The sequence below is a fragment of the Hippopotamus amphibius genome, chromosome 11, assembly GCF_030028045.1.
Source record: "Hippopotamus amphibius kiboko isolate mHipAmp2 chromosome 11, mHipAmp2.hap2, whole genome shotgun sequence".
NCBI classification, from domain to species: domain Eukaryota; kingdom Metazoa; phylum Chordata; class Mammalia; order Artiodactyla; family Hippopotamidae; genus Hippopotamus; species Hippopotamus amphibius.
In genome coordinates, this window is record NC_080196.1 from 114,406,578 (window position 1) to 114,424,710 (window position 18,133).

At 41.4% G+C, this 18,133-nt stretch overlaps 1 protein-coding gene across 19 annotated transcripts in view; it reads left to right on the forward strand.

Annotated features, from left to right (window-relative positions):
* The window catches only part of ATP9B (ATPase phospholipid transporting 9B (putative)), a 196,973-nt gene that overhangs the window by 37,598 nt on the left and 141,242 nt on the right, over positions 1-18,133 (forward strand). For 17 of the 19 annotated variants that reach the window (XR_009048010.1, XR_009048011.1, XR_009048006.1 and 14 more), the window contains 2 exons: positions 6,312-6,370; positions 13,576-13,627. Coding sequence is in view for 13 of the 19 variants with exons in the window: in XM_057699066.1 (XP_057555049.1) it covers positions 6,312-6,370; positions 13,576-13,627 (111 nt within the window). In the remaining 6 variants the exon portion in view is untranslated. Of the gene's footprint in view, positions 1-6,311; positions 6,371-6,424; positions 6,471-13,575; positions 13,628-18,133 lie in introns of those variants that run through there. The other 2 variants (XM_057699079.1, XM_057699078.1) reach the window with 2 other exon arrangements.

Genomic DNA, 18,133 nt, shown 5'->3' on the forward strand with positions numbered 1-18,133 from the left:
ACCGTTTTACATTTTCACCAGCAGTGGGAGAGGGTCCCAGTGGTGGGTGTGAAGCGGCATCTCACTGTGGCTTCCGTTTGCATTTCCCTAGTGACTGATGATGTTGACCATCTTGTCCTGTGCTTTCTGGCCATTTGTATATTTTCTTTGGAGAAGTGTTTATTCAGATTCTTTGCCTACTTTTATTTTATAATTTAATTTTATGTATGTATGTATGTGTTTATATTTTTGGCTGTACAGGTCTTAGTTGTGACATGTGGGGTCTTTGTTGCAGTGCACAGGCCTCTCTCTGGTTGTGGCATGAGGGCTTTCTCTTCTCTAGTTGTGGCATGCAGGCCCCTGAATATGTGGGCTGTGTAGTTGCGGCACACAGGCTCTCTAGTTGAGGCGCGCGACCTTAGTTGCCCTGAGGCATATGGGATCTTAGTTCCCCGACCAGGGATCGAACCCAGGTCCCCTGCATTGCAGGACAGATTCTTTACCAGTGGACCACCAGGGAAGTCCCATACTGTTGTAATTTTCTACAAAATCTTTATCTGGTGAATGCAGCATATTACTGTTGGTAGTTACTTCAGTGTTTACTTCTGCATATAGCTTTAGGCAAAGGATGTGTGCCCTGATGGGCTGTGAAGTCTGCCTGGGCAGGCTTCTCTGGCGGCTCCTGGACTCTTCTTGGTAATTACACGATGGTTTGGACTCTTTTAGCCAGTGAGAGGCTAATATAGTTTATCCAGTGAATGACAGTCATTGTTTTACCTTTAAGTATTTCTTATCATGATGTAATATTTCATTATTCCAGTATTCTTTCCAGAGCTATTCCAGCTTTTTTTTTTTTTTCTGATGGAAAAGGAAAAAGAATTGATTGTATTTAATTTGAACATATTAATTTTTTTGTTATTGCTTAAGAATATTTTTAAAAAATACTTCGGTTATTGCTAGTGAATGAGTAAAAATTGTTTACTTTTGTCAAGATGCTTTATAATTCTTACCCCCAGGCTGTAATATTTCTTTTTTTTTTCTTATTTCCTAAGCTGTAATTTGTACAGTTTATTTGTTGATATATGCTCTTTCACTCTGCCTCACTTAATCTTACTAGAATATCAGCCGCCCATCTTGTCCCCACTTTTGTCCCCAGCCTGTACTGGGGAAGCATGTCCACATGTCCTGAGTAGACCCTGACTCCCTCTGACATCCTCAACTTCACCAGCAGAGGTCAAGGGGAAGCCTGTGCCCTGCCCGCTTTCAGCTGGGTTTAAGATGGGGTCCCGGGCTCCCAGGCCTCTCAACCGGAGCATAGTCTCGGCCTGTGTACCCAGGACTGGCCTTATAGGACCTTTGTCTTTGTCCATGTCTCGGACTGAAAGCATCTTCATCTTCTGCAGTTTCTGTACATCTTCGTTCTTGGCATCGCCCTTTTTCCTCTGTGCCTTTCTGGTTTCTTCATCACCTGAACCTTTCCAGCAGCAGACTCCCCTGAGTGTGCCTCCTTGCTTTCCTTAAAACGTGGCTGTTCTCCGAGGGCCCTGCTTCCCCTGCAGCCCTCCTAGATGTCTGCTGTTTTTCTCCCATAGCCTTGGGGCCACTTGACCTGGAATTAGAGTCCCTTCCTGTCTTTGTAGCTTATTCGCTCTTGCACCTGACTTCGGCGGTTTTTCAACCGCCCGTTCCTTGGTCTTCTGCCTTTGTGCTGTGCCTAGCCCCTTTGATGCTCTGGTTGATGAAGTCAGAGGTATCCGTTTTTTCTCTTATGATTGTGCTTTTGGTGTCCTATTGGAGAACTCTTTGCCTGACTCAGGTTCACAAAGATTTTCTGTTATATTTCTCTGATGTTTCCTCTTCGAAAAGTTTGTAATTTTAGGATTTGCATTATATACATACGTCTTTTGAGTAAGTTTTTGTATTGGTACAAGGTGTGGGTGATGTTGCTTCTAGCACCACTTCTTAAAAAAGTGATCGCTTTACCTCCACATTGCCTTACACGTGTGTCAACAGTTAGTTGTCTTTCATGCACGGGCTCGTTTCTGGACTGTCTCTTCACTCTGTTGATCTGTTTATCTCTCTATGCTAAAAGAATGCTCTTTTGATTACTGTTGTTTCATAATAATTCTTGAGAGCAGTAGTGTTTGCTCTCCAACTTTTTCATTTTTAGAGTTGTTCTGGCTCGACTCTATCCTTTGTATTTCCGTGTGACTTTTAGAATCAGTTTATCAATTTCTGTTAAAAAAAAAGGCTGCTGGGATTTTGATTGGGATTGCATTGAACCAACAGATGAATTTGGGGGAGAATTGACACTTTAATAGTGTTACATCTTCTTATCCATGAATGAGATGTATCTCCTCCTTTAGGTGCTTTAAAATTTCTCTCAACAATGCCCCCCCCCACCCCGAGTATAGGTCTCTCTCTTAATATAATATGATATAATATAAAACTTATTTCCCAGCTACCTACCTTGCTTCATAATCTGTTTTAAATTAGACTCCTTCCTGCACACCCACTTAAAATGTTGAAAGAGTTGGGGGGAGAGTGCCATTCCCACCCAAGTAATGAAGACAAGCCCCGTAACCTCCTGACATCGTGGGTGGTTGTCTGCCCAGGAAGCAACACCTGTTAATCTGATGTGACCTTCTCGAGGGCTTCTTATATGTGATCACGTGCTTTTATAAGTGTTGCTTAATTCTCTCTCGCTCTTGTCTCCTTGTATGTGTTTTATTGGGAAATAAGTAGGTAATACATTTGCTAAGGTCTGTGTCTAGTGAGATGTGGCTTATATGGTTATGTTGTCTTTAGTCCATTCCGACATTTGACCCATTTTAACTGATTTTAAGTAGAACGGTTATAAACGCCTTCTGTTCTTTTAAAATGGGTTAAGTTTGGATATGCATGTGTGAAGAACAAACTAAATGTCCTGGAAGTGCACAGGTCTAAAATTTGGTAGACACTCAGGTGTTTGAATGTTTATGGCATTTTAAGCACATTGTGTGGCCGTGTGTATAAAATGCTGTTGATGTTCACACAGGCTACAGAGGCTTCATGGGGTTGTGTTTGCTGTGGGAGGGAGGGCTTTCGTCATATGGAACAGCAAGTGCAGAGAACACGTCAGAGCAAGCGAGGGCCTCGCTGGGCTGTGGGGTGAGGTGCCAGCCTGAGAGCAGGAGCGGAGGGAAGCGTGGACAGGAGTTCATCTGAGGCCAGCTGTGGAGAACGTGTGTACACGCTGCACATCTGATCACCTTCTGAGTAACTGTCAAGTAGTGGAGGGTTTGGGGCGAGGGTGAACATAGTCCGTAGTTTCTCAGCTGGTTCATTTGAAATTATGGTGAATTCAGGCAGTAGTAACAGTGGAGACCAGTTAGTTGTGTATTCTCTTTCCACAGGTGAAGGTGAGGAATGGCGGTGAGGGTGGCAGAAGGGTGCAGAGTTAGATACTCTGCAGGAAGAGGAGTGGTTCTTGAAGTGATTTTTGATCTCTCTTCAGAGGAGCCAGTAAAACTTGGTTCATGGAGCCAGTTAGGTAAATGCTTTCCTTCCACGGGAAGGAACACGTAAGCCGTCATACTTCAGAGGCACAGTGGCAGGGAACGTTTACCGCTAGAAGAAGGATTTAATGGAAAGATTTACCTGCAGTAGTTTAGAGAGAGGAGAGAACTGTTGTTATCTTACTTGGTAGTATTCACTATTCACTCTTTCACCAAAAGAAAAGGCCTGGTAAGGTATGACCTCCTGAATATGTACTTGACATAAATGGGATAGGATGTTTTTAAGGAAAGCTGTCATTAGGTTTAAATACTGGTGTACACATTGAAGTATCTTTGTTACTGTATTTAGAACTTGCTTCTATCAAGTGTAGCACTGAAAGTATCAAATTTTAAATGCCCATTCAGTAAACACTTTGTGTTATTGATGGTTCTGTTGCTTTGTGAGAGCAGGTGGCCCTTGTGTGTTTTCTCTGTGCTGTGACTTGTGAAACTTGGGGAATTCCCCTTGTCACCAGCCTCTTCCCACTCTGGGATCAGCTATCAGTTCAGTTCACAGAGGGCGGCCGGGAATCACACCGCCAGCGGAGGCGTGGGCTGTGCAGAGTAGGCTGCGGACGGTCGCGGTGCCCGGCCGCCCGTGTGGGACAAGGGCATCCGTGTGGGAGGGGTAGCTTTCCTCCATCTTTTCTGTGCAGTGCCTTCGCTGTTCTTTGGGAAAGAGAACAGAAAAGAAGTCTGCGAGTTCATGTGAAGAAGGCTGTAAAGGAAGTGCAGGCAGTCCCCTGGACACAAGATGAGAATTATTAGAGAATTCAGAACTGTCGAACAATTTGACCAGTTCTTCAAAATTCAGAAGTGTGCACTTTGCACAAGTGAGTGAGGCAGACTATCGTACTGATGTGACACTGTACTGAGTTCAGCCTTCTCGAATTTTGCTCACATTGTAGCAGTATAGCGGTTGAGAACTTTCAGCAGTGCATTTCACCATAAACTGTTTTACTTAAACATGTAATTGCAAGTAAGTTCCATAGAAATGAATAGCGATCACAATTAATGCCTAAAAATTAAAGGCTGTTAAATATAAATTGTGTCTATTACCATGTGAGAGAATAATAAATCTCTCAGAAATGTAAGATCTTGATTGAGTCAAAAAAGGGTGTGCTTTCTTTGTTTCAAAATATTTTAAAATGATTTACTACATTTGTCACATCTTATGACTACAACTGTTTCTTTTTCTTTTTTAAATGTGTCTATTAAAATCTAAAAAAGCAGAAGGAAGGAAAAGTGGATTGGATAGTGGGAGAGAAAATAAAATTAAGTGATAAGACAGGAATTCTGTTGAGTATGAGAGGAGTATGAGATCAGTGAAATGTCTTTACTGATTGATGCTTAGCTATGAAAAACGTAATAGTGGGAGTGCAGACATGAAGCTGGAAGACGTTCTTTTGCAAGTATTTTTTTGGCTGTTAATAGGTGTATACTTACCACTTAGGACGGTATCATAAGATCTGCTTCGTATATAATTCTAAAGAACTTTGTAATTTTATAATATGAATAAAAAGTAGCTTCACTTCCTTCCAAGAAGTAACTCCAGCCCTTATGTATTTATTGTATAATTGAGGAACATGGAAAAATTCTACACCAAAAGTGTAATATTTACAAAACTTTTTGATATCCTCAACACTAATCTTTGGGAGCTGGTATGGTTCTACTGAAACTCAGCTGCTTTAAGCGGTATTTAAGAAATAAGGCTTTGTAAAAAAAAAAAAAAAGGAAAAAAAAGAAATAAGGCTTTGTAATAAGTTGAATGGATCTAAAAGTCAATGTAATGTTAGTATTTGATAATGTTCGTATTTGATAATGTAATATGAACTTACCCCTTGTTCTGTTAGCTTTCAGAATAAACGGAATGTAAAAGAAGTGGGGAGGTGGGGAGAGAGGGAGGGAGGCGGGGAGAGAGGGAGGGAGGCGAGGAGAGAGGGAGGGAGGCAGGCGGGGAGAGAGGGAGGGAGGCAGGCGGGGAGAGAGGGAGGGAGGCAGAGAAGCAGGGGGGAGGGGGGAGGGAGGGTGGGAGGCAGAGAAGCAGGGGGGAGGGAGGGTGGGAGGGAGGTGACACAGGGGACACAGGAAGTCGTCTGTGCTGCCGCAGGGTGGTGTCTCCCGTCGTCCACATCAGCTTCGCATCTCCTCTCTGTGATCCTGACATGATGTAGATGTGTGTTAGATTTTGTAAATGGTTACCGTGCACTAGAAACTGTAGAGGCAGTTTAAGAATTTACACAGTATACCTTGTGGAAGCATCCCTTTTTGTATAAAGCTCTAGACCTTCGTTTTCAGTCCTGACCTAAGCTACTAGTAAAGCTACTGGTGGAGGGTGATTTTACATATATAATTTTCTTCATTTCTTTTTTCTGTCAGTTATGTGCCAGTCAATGCTGTTCACAATATTAATGTAAGGATTTTACATCTCCATGTTACTCAGCTTCGGTCATCAGATTATTGTGTTTAGGGATATTTTTGATGAGCCGTAACTTGGCTCAGACATGAAAGAATGGCAGATGTGGGAAGAACGTTCCAAATGGAATCCTCTTCCACATTCCCACACGTCTTTTATTGGGGGATAGTTCATTGCATTTGAAAGTTGACTAAGAGAAGTTAATTTTTAGCATCTGTGCCTATCTGACATAAATTTATTTTGAAAGCATAAGTATAGATACATTTCTAGTGTTGTTTTTTCCTCCAAAGTTATTTCTAAAGTATTATTTATGCACTGAAAGTTTACCTCTGGTGTGCTGTCATTTCCTTGAGTTGATTATACCTCTTCTTTTTTTTAAGGTAAAGTGCAAGTTAAGAGTTCAGACATACAAGTTGGAGACCTCATCATAGTGGAAAAGGTTGACGCATTTTTAATCTATTTCAGACGCGTGTGCCCATTATTAACACTTACGTGATTGCAAGTGACTTTTGAATCTGAAGGGAATTGCGACATCTAATGTAACGTATTTGTGTAAGATTTTACGTATGTGAAGAAAAAAAATCTAGATTTTTGTATAGTCTGTTTTGCTAAAGTAGATTTTGGTGTGTGTAGGTAGCCATATTTTGTCTAAAATAAGACGTGTTAACTGTTTATTGTTGCATTATCAGAATTATATCTTTCGACCAAAGAATTGTATTAGTTAGAACCTATTTATAATGGAATATATTTCAGTTTCTTAGAGCTTCCTTTTACGGATAGATGTATTATATGTAATTATTGGATATTAATTCTTATGGCTTAAAAACTTAAAGAGGGAAAGGTAAATGGAAATAAAAGAGGATTAGAAAGAAAAAGTTCAGGTCAGTGTAGGAAGACGCCGTGAAAAACCCTGCAGTGGTCAGAGGTGGCTGTCAGCAGGTTCCTGCTGGCCTGGAGTCTGGCAGCCTGGGCTCCTGTGCGGAGGAGCATTTCTGTCTGCATAGGCTTCCTGAGTAGCAGGGACGGAGGGCAGAGTCTTTCTGTTTCCCTTTTTTAAGGCTCTCGAACAACATTTTAAAAAATCTAAAATGACAGGCTGCGTGAGGCCTCTTACAGAGGAGTGTGAGCCCTTGGCGCCAGCCGACGTCCGCGTGGGAACCAGGGCCCACCCAGCCTGAGCCCCGGGGGGAGGCTTCTTGAGAGCGCCTTCTCCCCCAGGGCTGGCGTGCTCTCCATCTTGCTGCGGTGATCTGCGCCGCACAGAATGTTCTGGGCGGGGTTTGTCTTTTCTTACAGAACAGGAAAGAAACTAGACATACTGATTTGCAACCTAGTTACGTAGTGTCGAGTTCTATGGATACTGTAAGTTACTCACTTTTGATGCATTGTTAGATTTGGGGTGGCTTCCCTTCTCTGCCGTGGAGAGGTGCTGCGGTGAGCGTGCCTGCAGGACGCTGTCGGGCCGAGCCAGCCGAGCCGGCTGCTAGTCACGCGCACTCTGATGCGGTGCTGCCAAACGCCAGCATCCGTTCTCTCTCAGCTTCTGTGCTCAGGAGCCTGGGTGTAGCCTGGCTGCAGCTCCTGGCTCCAGGTCCCTCACAGGCTCTCAGTCAAGGTGTGTCACGGTGTCAGCCCCGTAGCCGTCACCTCCCAGCCCCACTGGCGGGGAGCCGATGCCGATCTCACCCTTGGGGTTGTTGGCAGGACGTGGTACCTCTTTGGACTCAGGGCCTCGGTTCTGCAAGCTTTCGGCTGAGGCCACTCTCATTCCTGGCCACGTGGGCCTTTCCGCCGGGCAGCCCACCACTGGCCTGCCGGCAGTGGGGGGACGAGAGAGAGTGAGTGCCAGCAGAAGGGACCACAGTCTCTGAGACATAGTCTCCAGAGTGATGCTCCATCGCCTTTTGTTTTCCTGTTGACTTTCAGGAGGGTGTCTGGTGTTTGTTGTGTTGAAGGTTTGGATAGAATCTCTGTTTGTGTATCAAATGAGTACTATTTGGCCTTTTCATTCTTGCCTCTCTCATTTCCTCGTTCACCTTCCTATTTACCTGTTTACCCTTTTTTTCCCCTCACCTTTGCAGTTTAGTTGGATGTAGCGGTGCACTTACCTTCCTGTTTTCCTTCAGTCCTCCCCTCTGTACTGAATAACAGGTGAACCCTTCTTGGCTGTCTTGGTAGTCACACAGGTAGAATGGAAAGAGAGACCTATACCTGTGTCTTGGTGCTCCTCTTCAGTGTCTCTGTGGCCTCACAGGTGTCTTCTCTATCAGTAAGAGAGATTGGGGAGCGACATAGGCCTCCGTAGACATCCAGGTAGAGGTTTTCCTTTGATGTGAAGCTGCACATCTTTGTGTTCGTTTGTTATTTCAGTGTCCAGTGGATGGCATGTTGTGGATGACATGCCAGTGTTACATGTATGTGAGCATGTGTGTATCAAATGCTACTCTGAAATTTAAAGAATTGGTAGCAGAGCTAGAGGAAGGATTTCTGAAATATTTTCACTGACCTTTAGGAAGCATTGATGCATCCTGAAAAACAGGGGTGGCACCACGTACCTGATTTAGTTTTTTATATTGCCAATTTCACATCTATTTTCATATAAAAATTTTTCATATATTTTGCTTTCCTGGAAAACACTGAGTATTCTGAGATTTGATAAATAGTTTCCAGGAATTACTGGGAAATGATGACTTTTTAGTAGCAGATCCATGGTATTTGTCAAACCAGTTTTGGGATTTTTGTGGTGATAGAAGATTTTCCCATGCCAGTTGACGTCATCACCATAAGGAAATAGCAGAGGTTTGGTAGCAGATGGCTTTGTCCTTCTGCTTTTATTTAAGAATTCTGGGAACACGTACCACTCACCAGAAAAGCGGTTTCACTTGCATTTGAGCATATTTCTGTGTATAAACGAGCGTTTGGGTATTTCCCTGGTGGAGTTTGTGTTTTAGGATAGTTGTGGTTTTGTGTCTTCACGTGGAATTGAAGTGCGTGCGTTGACATTCACTTTGTGGGTGTGCGGAAGAGGGGCGCTAGCCGGCGCTGGCTCAGGGCCGCGGAGTGTGGGGGAGCAGCAGCCTGTGGCAGGAAGTGGAAGGAGTGTGGTGCGGGCTTCTGTGTTCACTGCATCTGGGTTGAAACTAGTTCTCCAGGTTCAGATTCAGCCTAGGAGATGTGTCTCTTTGACACGTACCTGGAAATTGGGAGGGTAGGGCCATTCAGAGCCCAGGTTAAATGATCCTTTGTGCATATAAGGAGAAGCAAGAAATTCCAAAGATTATCTCTTAGCTTAATACGGAAACCTGAGTAGTATCTGAATTTTTGGGCAGATGCATATATCAACATCTCTGCAAGGTTTTTTTGTTTTGTTTTTAAAGACAACATAGGATTTTTCTAAAACTAATTTGGCACGGCACAGGCCCTAACATGGCTAGAGCAGTCTTGACAAGGAGAACAAAGTGAGAAGAATGCTCTGCTGCTTTCAAGGCCTGCTTCCTGCCACGTTCATTAACCTCGGGCGGACGAGGGGCGGAGGCAAAGGCAGTGACACGTCCGCGGAGAGCCAGGAAGTAGGCGCACGCAGGTGCGCCCTGGCGGCGTCTGAGGACGTGCAAAAGCGGTTAAGATGGAGGAAGGATAGCCCTTGAGCAGAAGAGGCTGGAACTATTGGACATGGATGGGTAAAAAATGAACCGTAATCTAAATATCACACTTACAGAGATATTAAACCAAAGTGGACCAGGGGTTTAAATGTATGATGTAAAACTGTAAAACTTAGAATAAAACAGGAGGAAATATTCAGAATCTAGGGTAGGAAAACAGTTTTTAGACTTGACACCAAAAGCACAATGCATATAAGAGTGAAATTGATAGATTACATCATTAAAATTAAAAACTTGTGCTTTGTGAAAGAACACATGAGTAGAGTGGAAAAACAGACTGGGAGAAAATATTTGCAAACCACATATCCACAAAGATTTATATTTAGAATATGTAAAAACTCTTCATACTCAACAGTAAAAAAAAAAAAAATCAGAAAATGGGCCAAAGATATTAAGAAACATTTAGCCAAAAGAAGACATACAGGTAGAAAATAAGCGTATGAAAAGATATTCAACATCGTTAGTTATATGGAAATGCAGGTTAAAATACAGTGAAGGTCGCTGTGTGTACAGCAGAACGGCTGCAGTGAAAACCGGTGGCACAGTTGCCGGCAGTGATGCCAAGACAGCGGGTCACTCGTGCCGTTCATGTGGCAGTGTCACACGTTACAGCTCTTCTGGAACATCGTTAGGCAGTCTCTTAAAAAACTAAGTATGCAACCGTCATTTGACCCAGCGTTTGAACTTTTTGGACCTGTATCACAGGTAAATATTAATTTAGACTGGCACAAAAGCCTGCACGTGAATGTCTGTATCTGCATTATTCATAATAGTCAAAAGCAGAAGCAGCTCAGATACCCTGAATGGGTCATGGTCAGAGAAACTGCTGTACGTCACGCCGTGGTGCATCAGGTTACGAACACACAGGGCCCTGTTTCTGTGTTGCCTAGAGTTTTGAGAGGAGGGAAAAATAAAAAGTATCTAATAATTATTTTGATGTTTCTAGTTTATTTATTAATACCTTATAGAAAATAAAACAGGATAAAGAAATAAGGGTAATGGTCTAAAATTGAAAATAAAAAAATTCCATTTACAATAGTATCTAAGGAATAAAATACTTATAAATAATTGTTAAGAATAAACTTAACAAAAGAAGTACAAAACTTGTACTTTGAAAACTACAAAACATTGTTGAAACAGAGCAAGGAGGACCTAGGGGAATGGAAAGACCCCCCCGTCCACGGGTTAGAAGTGCTCATGTGGTGAAAATGGCAATATTCCCAAGCTGACCCACAGTCACGGTGCTGTCCCTCTCAGCATCCCAGCCGACTTCTCTGCAGAAATGGACAGGCTGATTCTAAAATTCATATGGAAATACAAGGGATTTAGAATAGCCAAAGCAATGTTTAAAAGTATGAACAAAATTGAAGTATTCTCATGTCTCCACTTCAGAACTTTTACAAAGTTAAGAGTGATCAGGACAGTATGGAACTTGCATAAATTAAACGTTGAGAGTCCAGAAATAAAGCCTTCAGCTTCTGGTGAACTGATTTTTCAACAAGGGTACCTGGAAAATTCAGTGGGATGGGGCTGCATTTGGCTTACTTTTGACCCAGTACTGATTATGAGAGGCTTCATTTTGTTGTTTGCAGCTGTAATGCATTAACCTTGTTGTTACGTCGTGTGCCTGTTATCCATTCTACTGTGGATGGATGTTGGGTTGCTTCTGAGTTTTGCCTGTTAGGAACGATACCCGTGAGTCACACTGGACCATGTCTTTGGGCCCACACGTGCACACGTTGCCGCTGCACGTGTACCGAGGAGTGGACTTGCTGGGTGCTGGCGTGTGTGTGTGTTTCACTTGAATACTTACTGCAAATGATTTTGCCAAGTGGTGTATCTAGGTATACTCAGATCAGCAGTGAGTAAGAGTTCCCATTCCTTCATGTTTGCCTACATGTGGCATTGCCAACCTTTTGAATTTACCATTTCCAAATTGTACGTATCAGTTGTGGCTTTAACGTGCATTTCTGTAAAGACTAACAAAGTGGGACCCCTTTTCGTGTGATTTTTGGATATCTTTCTTATTTGGGAAGAGCCTGTGAGAATCTTGCTACTTTTCTTCTGAGTTATCCTTTCTTATCAGTTTTCAGGCCTTCAAGTACTTTGGATGGGAGTCCTTTATTAGTTTTATGTTGCAGATATCTTTTCCTTCCTCGTGTGCTTTGTGGAACAGAGATTCTTAGTTTTAATGTAGTCTGCCTTATTAATCTTTTCATTTATAAGTTTTTTAAAAAAATTTATGGTGGTGGGGGAAGCGCTGTATTCTAATTTCTGGTCTGAGAAATCTTTTCCTACCAAAAGTCGTGAGAATATTCTTCTGTATTGTCTTTTAGGTTTTATTGTTTTGACTTTGACATTTAGAAGTATAATTCACTTGGAATAGATTTTTCTGTTTCAGTTGAAGTGGATGCCAGGTATTATCTCTTCTCATTGCCCATGGGTACCTAGTTTTCTCAATTATTCTATTTTAATATTTAGTTTTGTTATATTGTGTAGTCAGCCCTCCATGTTGTTTCTCACACTTGTCTTAGTCATTCTTGGCCATTGCATTTCCCTGTGAATATTAGGAATATCTTGTTAATTCCCACCAAAAAACATATTAAGATTTTGACTGGGTCTGTGTTGAAGGTATAGGTCAGTGTATGGGCACTTTACATCTTTGCAACACTGTATTCTAATTTTGGAACATGGTATGTTCTATTTCCTTAGGTTTTACTTAATTTCTTTCAGTAATGTTTTACAGTTTTTTGTTTAGAGGACTTGCCCATCTTTTACCAGTTTTATTCTACTGCTAGTTTTTTCTTGTTACTGAAATGGGCATATTTAAAAAAGATGTTTACTTTCTTGCTGTTTGTTACTGGTATGTATGTTTTTGTTTTCTGTGTCATTAATTTTGCTCTTATATGTGTTTACATCCTTGTACTTTCTTCGGGATTTATTGACTGTTTTTTTTCCTGCTTTCAAATGGATAATGATGTGTTTTCCTCTTACATTTTCCTGACTTCGGCTGTGTTGCACACATTTTGATAATGTTGAGTTTTTATTACCATTTCGTTACCCATATTTCCTAATTTCTGTTATGATTTCCCCCTTCACCTAAGGGTTCTTTAGATCTTAACAACTGCCTAAAGAAACGTTAGAAATGATTTCATGTTAGAAATAAGTAGCCCTATTCTACAGCGTATATTTTTTCAGCTTTAACAACTTATATTTGTTTTCGTTACTTGCTGACTGACAAGTAATTCATTTCTTTATCTTGTGTAGATAAATCTTTACTTAGGTCTCAAAAAATATAAGTAATTCATGAAACTGTGTGAAGTATTCTTATTATAATGATATTTTTCTTTAGTTTGTACAGCTTTCCCAACTAATTAATTAATGCTAACTAGGATTAGTAATAGTAATTAAATAAATGTATGAATAGTGACCTTTGAGTTTTTCTTCTTTTCTGCTTTGTAAAAGAATACCTCCTTAAGTTTGTGGGGTTTCCTTTGCTCAGTTGTACATTTATTCATTCATTCATTCAACGTTTATTAGGTGTTTCGTTTTCGATGTGCTCTGTTTTGTGTTAGGTGTTGGAGGAACACTGTCCTCACTTTCCACGTTGTTTAGTCTGATAGGGAGGCCATAATTTTTTTATAAGGCAGTAACTACTGTATTGTACGTATGAGTTGAGGTGTAACAGAGGCCATAGAAACGGCAATATTTAACATTTTTCAGAAATGGAGTAGTTTTCAGGTCATCACTAAATGCCATTTATATGGTTCATTGATGGGGAAAAAAATCTTAGAGGTCTAACTAAAATATGAATTAAAATATTTGTTTTTGCTATACAAATTATAAATGTTAATTGTTTCAGCATGTAGTTGAATTGTAACATTATTTTAGTTGTTTTTAGGAGCTATTTCTCCTTTGGAATGGAATTGTGTTCGTTTATAAACTTGCATATAGGTAATTAATATTTTATATTACTCTGCAGAATCAAAGAATTCCATCGGACATGGTATTTCTTAGGACATCAGAGAAAGCAGGTATTTGTATTTTTATTTACATTGCTGATGATTGGTATTTTGGGCAGTTTAATTTTCATTTTGGAAGATAAAAGTTAAATTTATTCTTGTAAGAATTTTTCTTTGAATGATAATATATTGAATCCATTAATTTCTAAATCACGTTTAACTGTTTATATTTTAAACAATGATTTTACTATCTAATATGTTGGTTTAAAAATATAATCCTATCCGAGTCTGTATCTCAAGTGACTGTTTTCATTCAAATCTGTTTTGATGTCTAAACAGATGGTGATGTTGCTCAGCATCTGACTGCTGTCCTGCATGTGCAGTTTTATTCCTCATTCAGCAAACATCTCTTTAGCACGAACTGTATGCCAGGCACGACTTGTTAGACACAAAAGGGAGTAGGCGGGCGTGAAACCAGGCTGCTCTTGTCAGAGTCCGTGGGCTCCTTATTTCTGGAAGACCACACGTTGACAGTTAGCAGTAGTCTGTGCAGATAATGTAAATATTAAAAGACGTGGGGTCGTGGGAGGGAGCAGACGGTTTGCCTAGGTGAGTTGAAGTGGGCTTCGCAGAAGAAATGATATTTATGTGAGCTGAGCTTTAACTAGTAAGAAGAAGGTGCAGAGGGGTAATGAGAAGGAAGCCTCACGTGGTCAAGGAGAACAGGCGTTGGTTGGAATCAGGAAACCTGACATCTCGTCTGCTCTGACCAATTTCTCATCGTAGGATGTAGCCATGTGGTCGTACGTTTTCATCATCTCTAAGAGGATGGGAGTTTTGTCAAGTAATGTGCACAGTTCCTTCTGCCTTACATTTCTGACTTTGTTGAATAAATGAACAGTGTTTTCATGGGACGCTCAGCATATGCATTAATATCTATAGCATGAAAACTCTAGAAAGCACGTGGTTAAAATCTAAAGTTGTTGTTTTAGGTTTCTCTCCATTTATAAGCAGCATTCTTTTAAAAGGACATTTTAAGTCATGAGAAAGAAGAAAAATGTGTTCTCATTTCACCAGCTGGGTTATGGTTATTCACACCCTAAAGTGAGGCCGCCATTGACAGAAGACTTCAGTGACACCTGGTACTCAAGTGGGCTCTGTACACTGGTGCTGTTTAACGGGCGGTGGTGTTTTTCCTGTGGGGCGGAGACTGGAGAACTGCTTTTCCAGTCCATTTCCCGTTCCTGTCCAGTTAGATGGGGCTGTGCCCTGGGGAGTGGGCAAAGGAGGGTGGCTGAATGCCACGTGTGCCACTTCCTGCGCTGGCTGTGTGCCCATGACTGGGGGAACCTAGGAAGCTGCCTGTTGAAGATGGCAGAACTTCCCTCAGCGTCGATTCCTTGGCGACGGTGTGGAACAGAATCCCCTCCTCTTCCATCACCAGGTGGACTGTATGATAGAGAAATATCATTCGGTACCAGAGCTGCAAGGTTCATCTTTTACGAATAGCTAGTGTTCCTTTAACAGCTGCAGAGCTGTGGCAGGCAGTTCAAACGCGGCCTTGGCCTTCGCTTCCTGCTTGTACAGAGAGCCTCAGGGTCCGCCAGGCGTGGGGGTCGGGCCTCTCAGGTTTCCAAGGGCGTGTGTGCAGCCTGTGCTAGCGGGTGGCCTTGTAGACTCTCAGGAGTGTGATAGAGTTTTTGCCCCGTGTCGTCTGATCTTTTCAGCTTTTCTTTTAAATATTTTTGGTCAGCTTCTTGTTTACCCCAGCTTTACCACCACCAGGGTAGCTGTGATAGTGAACAATTGCCGCTGTTTGTTTTTGACAGACATTCCCCGGGAAACGCGGGTCTCAGTGAATGAGCTGTGGGCGGGGTCACATCCAGGCAAGCCCTGCCTGGTCACGTGATTACAGGTTCTGGGCTGGGGCTTGGGGAGCCCCGCCCTGGTGTGCTCCCCTCAGCAGCGACCAGACCCTTGGTTTTCTCAGCTGCTGTGGAGTTCCGCTCAGGGGCAGGGTGCTGAAAATGGGACAAGTCAAAACACCACCCCTCACGCGTAGCTAGATGTAGCCGTGTTTCCTGAATAAATGCACCTGGGATTGTTGCAAGTCTGATTATCTTCCAGAGTTTTGAGTAAGTTGCTTTAGACAGTTGTGGCGTATGTTCTCATGACAGTTATGGAAGAATGGGTTTTCAGAGATTTTTACACGGCCATGCCTGCTTATTTATGTTTGTCTTTGTTTTTAAATGTATTCAGTATAATGAATAGCAAAGATGTTTGTATTCGTGGGATCTTAGTTTCCTTACCAACCGGGATTGAACCCATGCCCCCTGCAGGGGAAGCGCAGATTCTTTTTTTTTTTTTTTTTTTTAAGCTCTTTATTGGAATATAATTGTTTTACACTTATATAATAATATAATTGCTTTACACTGGCTGTTGTACACCCAGTTTCTGCTGTACAACAAAGTGAATCAGCTGTATTTATACATATATCCCCATATCCCCTCCTTCCTGAGACTCCTTCCCACCTTCCGTATCCCAGCCCTCTAAGTCGTCACCCATCATCGAGTTGATCTCCCTGTTATGCAGCAGCTTCCCACTAGCTATCTATTTTACATTTGTAGTGTATACATGTCAGTGCTACTCTCTTATTTCGTCCCAGCTTCCCCTTCTTCCCCTCCCCCACCCCGTGTCCTCAAGTCCGTTCTCTACGTCTGCATCTTTATTCTTGCCCTGTAACTAGGTTCATCAGTACCATTTTTTAAGATTCCATATATATGCGTTAGGATACGGCATTTGTTTTTCTCTTTCTGGCTTGCTTCACTCTCTATGACAGACTGGGTCCATCCACCTCACTACAAATAACTCAATTTCATTCTATTTTATGGCTGAGTAATATTCCATTGTATATATATACCACATCTTTATCCATTCATCTGTTGATGGGCATTTAGGTTGGGAAGTACAGATTCTTAACCACTGGACCACCAGGGAAGTCCCGGGAGATGCCTTTATATTTAATTGCCCTTGTAGTGATTATGGTAGGAATATATATGTAAGATTAAGAATATTATGCTAAACGTGGAGATGGCTTTAGGTGATTAACTTAAAAGAAATAGGTTATACACATTATGTTAGGAGATAAAATGTGAACACAATCCATCTCTTTAAAGCTGGGAGATTGTTAGAAATGTCCATTTCTCAGAGGACGAATCTGAGGGCTAGAAAATGTCAGTGCCTCGCTGAAGTTTTAGAAATTCTTCAGCCACTGTGTCATTGTTATGGCCTAGTAAGATAGCAGAGCAGAGACAGAATATTAGAGCATTAGGCAAATGAGAGACTCTGTTGTGTGAACTTCAGGTAAATAACATTATATCCAAATTGACTGTTTTAAACGTGTTTTCTTTTTCTCAAATTTTCCTTTGTATTCTCTGTTGCAGGGACAGTTTCTCTCTGTAGGGTAATGATATTTAATATTTTGGAGGTCATGGATCTTTTCGAAAATCAAGAATTATCACCTTGTTCCTCAGAACATGTGTGTTAATGTTTATTATTTTACGTATTCCTGGAGGGTCATGAATGGGTCCAGGTGTAGGGCCTCGCTGTCATCCGCGCTAATGTAGGCTGCCCTTGCATTCCTCACTCTCGTGATTTGTTTCTGTCAAATTTAAATTGTTAAAACAATTCGTATTACTCATATGGAGATGTTAAAGTGTCAAGTTACTGTTTCGTAATATTTTTCTTCTCCTTATAAGATGGACCAGGTAGCTTTCCAGTTGTATAAAATGTGTCATAACATTGCTTTCAATCAAGGATTCTTAGGTTTAGAAATTCTGTTTGTATGACTTTATGTAATTATTTGTTTTTAAATTAAAGCCTCGTTTTTAAAAGTACACGTTCAGAATTTTTTGTGTATCTGCTAACACTGTTAATATTGCCTTATTATTTTTCAGTTTCATTTCAGAAAACCCTGATAAAACATTGATTATTATAATAAGAATCTTTAAGCCCTAGCCAGTATAAAAGTCTTAAGTCTACACAGTGTGTTCAAGTTTGGACAGTAGCTGCTGGACGTTTGTCAGTACAGTTCAGTGAGTCTCTTCGTGACGTCATTTGACTGTGTATTAGTACAGGGCGTAGAGTTGGACCGCCAGTTGATTGTTTAGAATGTAGATGAAGCTGTTGATGGGTCTCGTGACTGATGGCTTAAATTCCAATTAATCAATTGCTTCGTCAGTTTCTTAATTCAGATCAAATGTCTCCTGAATGCACACAGCTCTTTTCGTGGTATTAAGAGAAATTAATGCTTTAGAACTAATTTTCATCAATCTCTTATAAATGCCAATATCTTTTTCACTTGTCTCCTAAGTGATGACATTATCGTGTCAGTGTTTGGGACGTATTACAGTAGCTCAGCTGTCACTTGCTAGCGGGTGAGGGTAGGTAAATGACACTGTCTCATCCGCATTCTCTCTATGACGCTGTTCATCTTGCCACCAGCTTAAAAATTTCATGCAGAGTCATTAAGTCATATAAATGATTTAGAAATTAAGTTTAATGGCAAACGATCCGGTA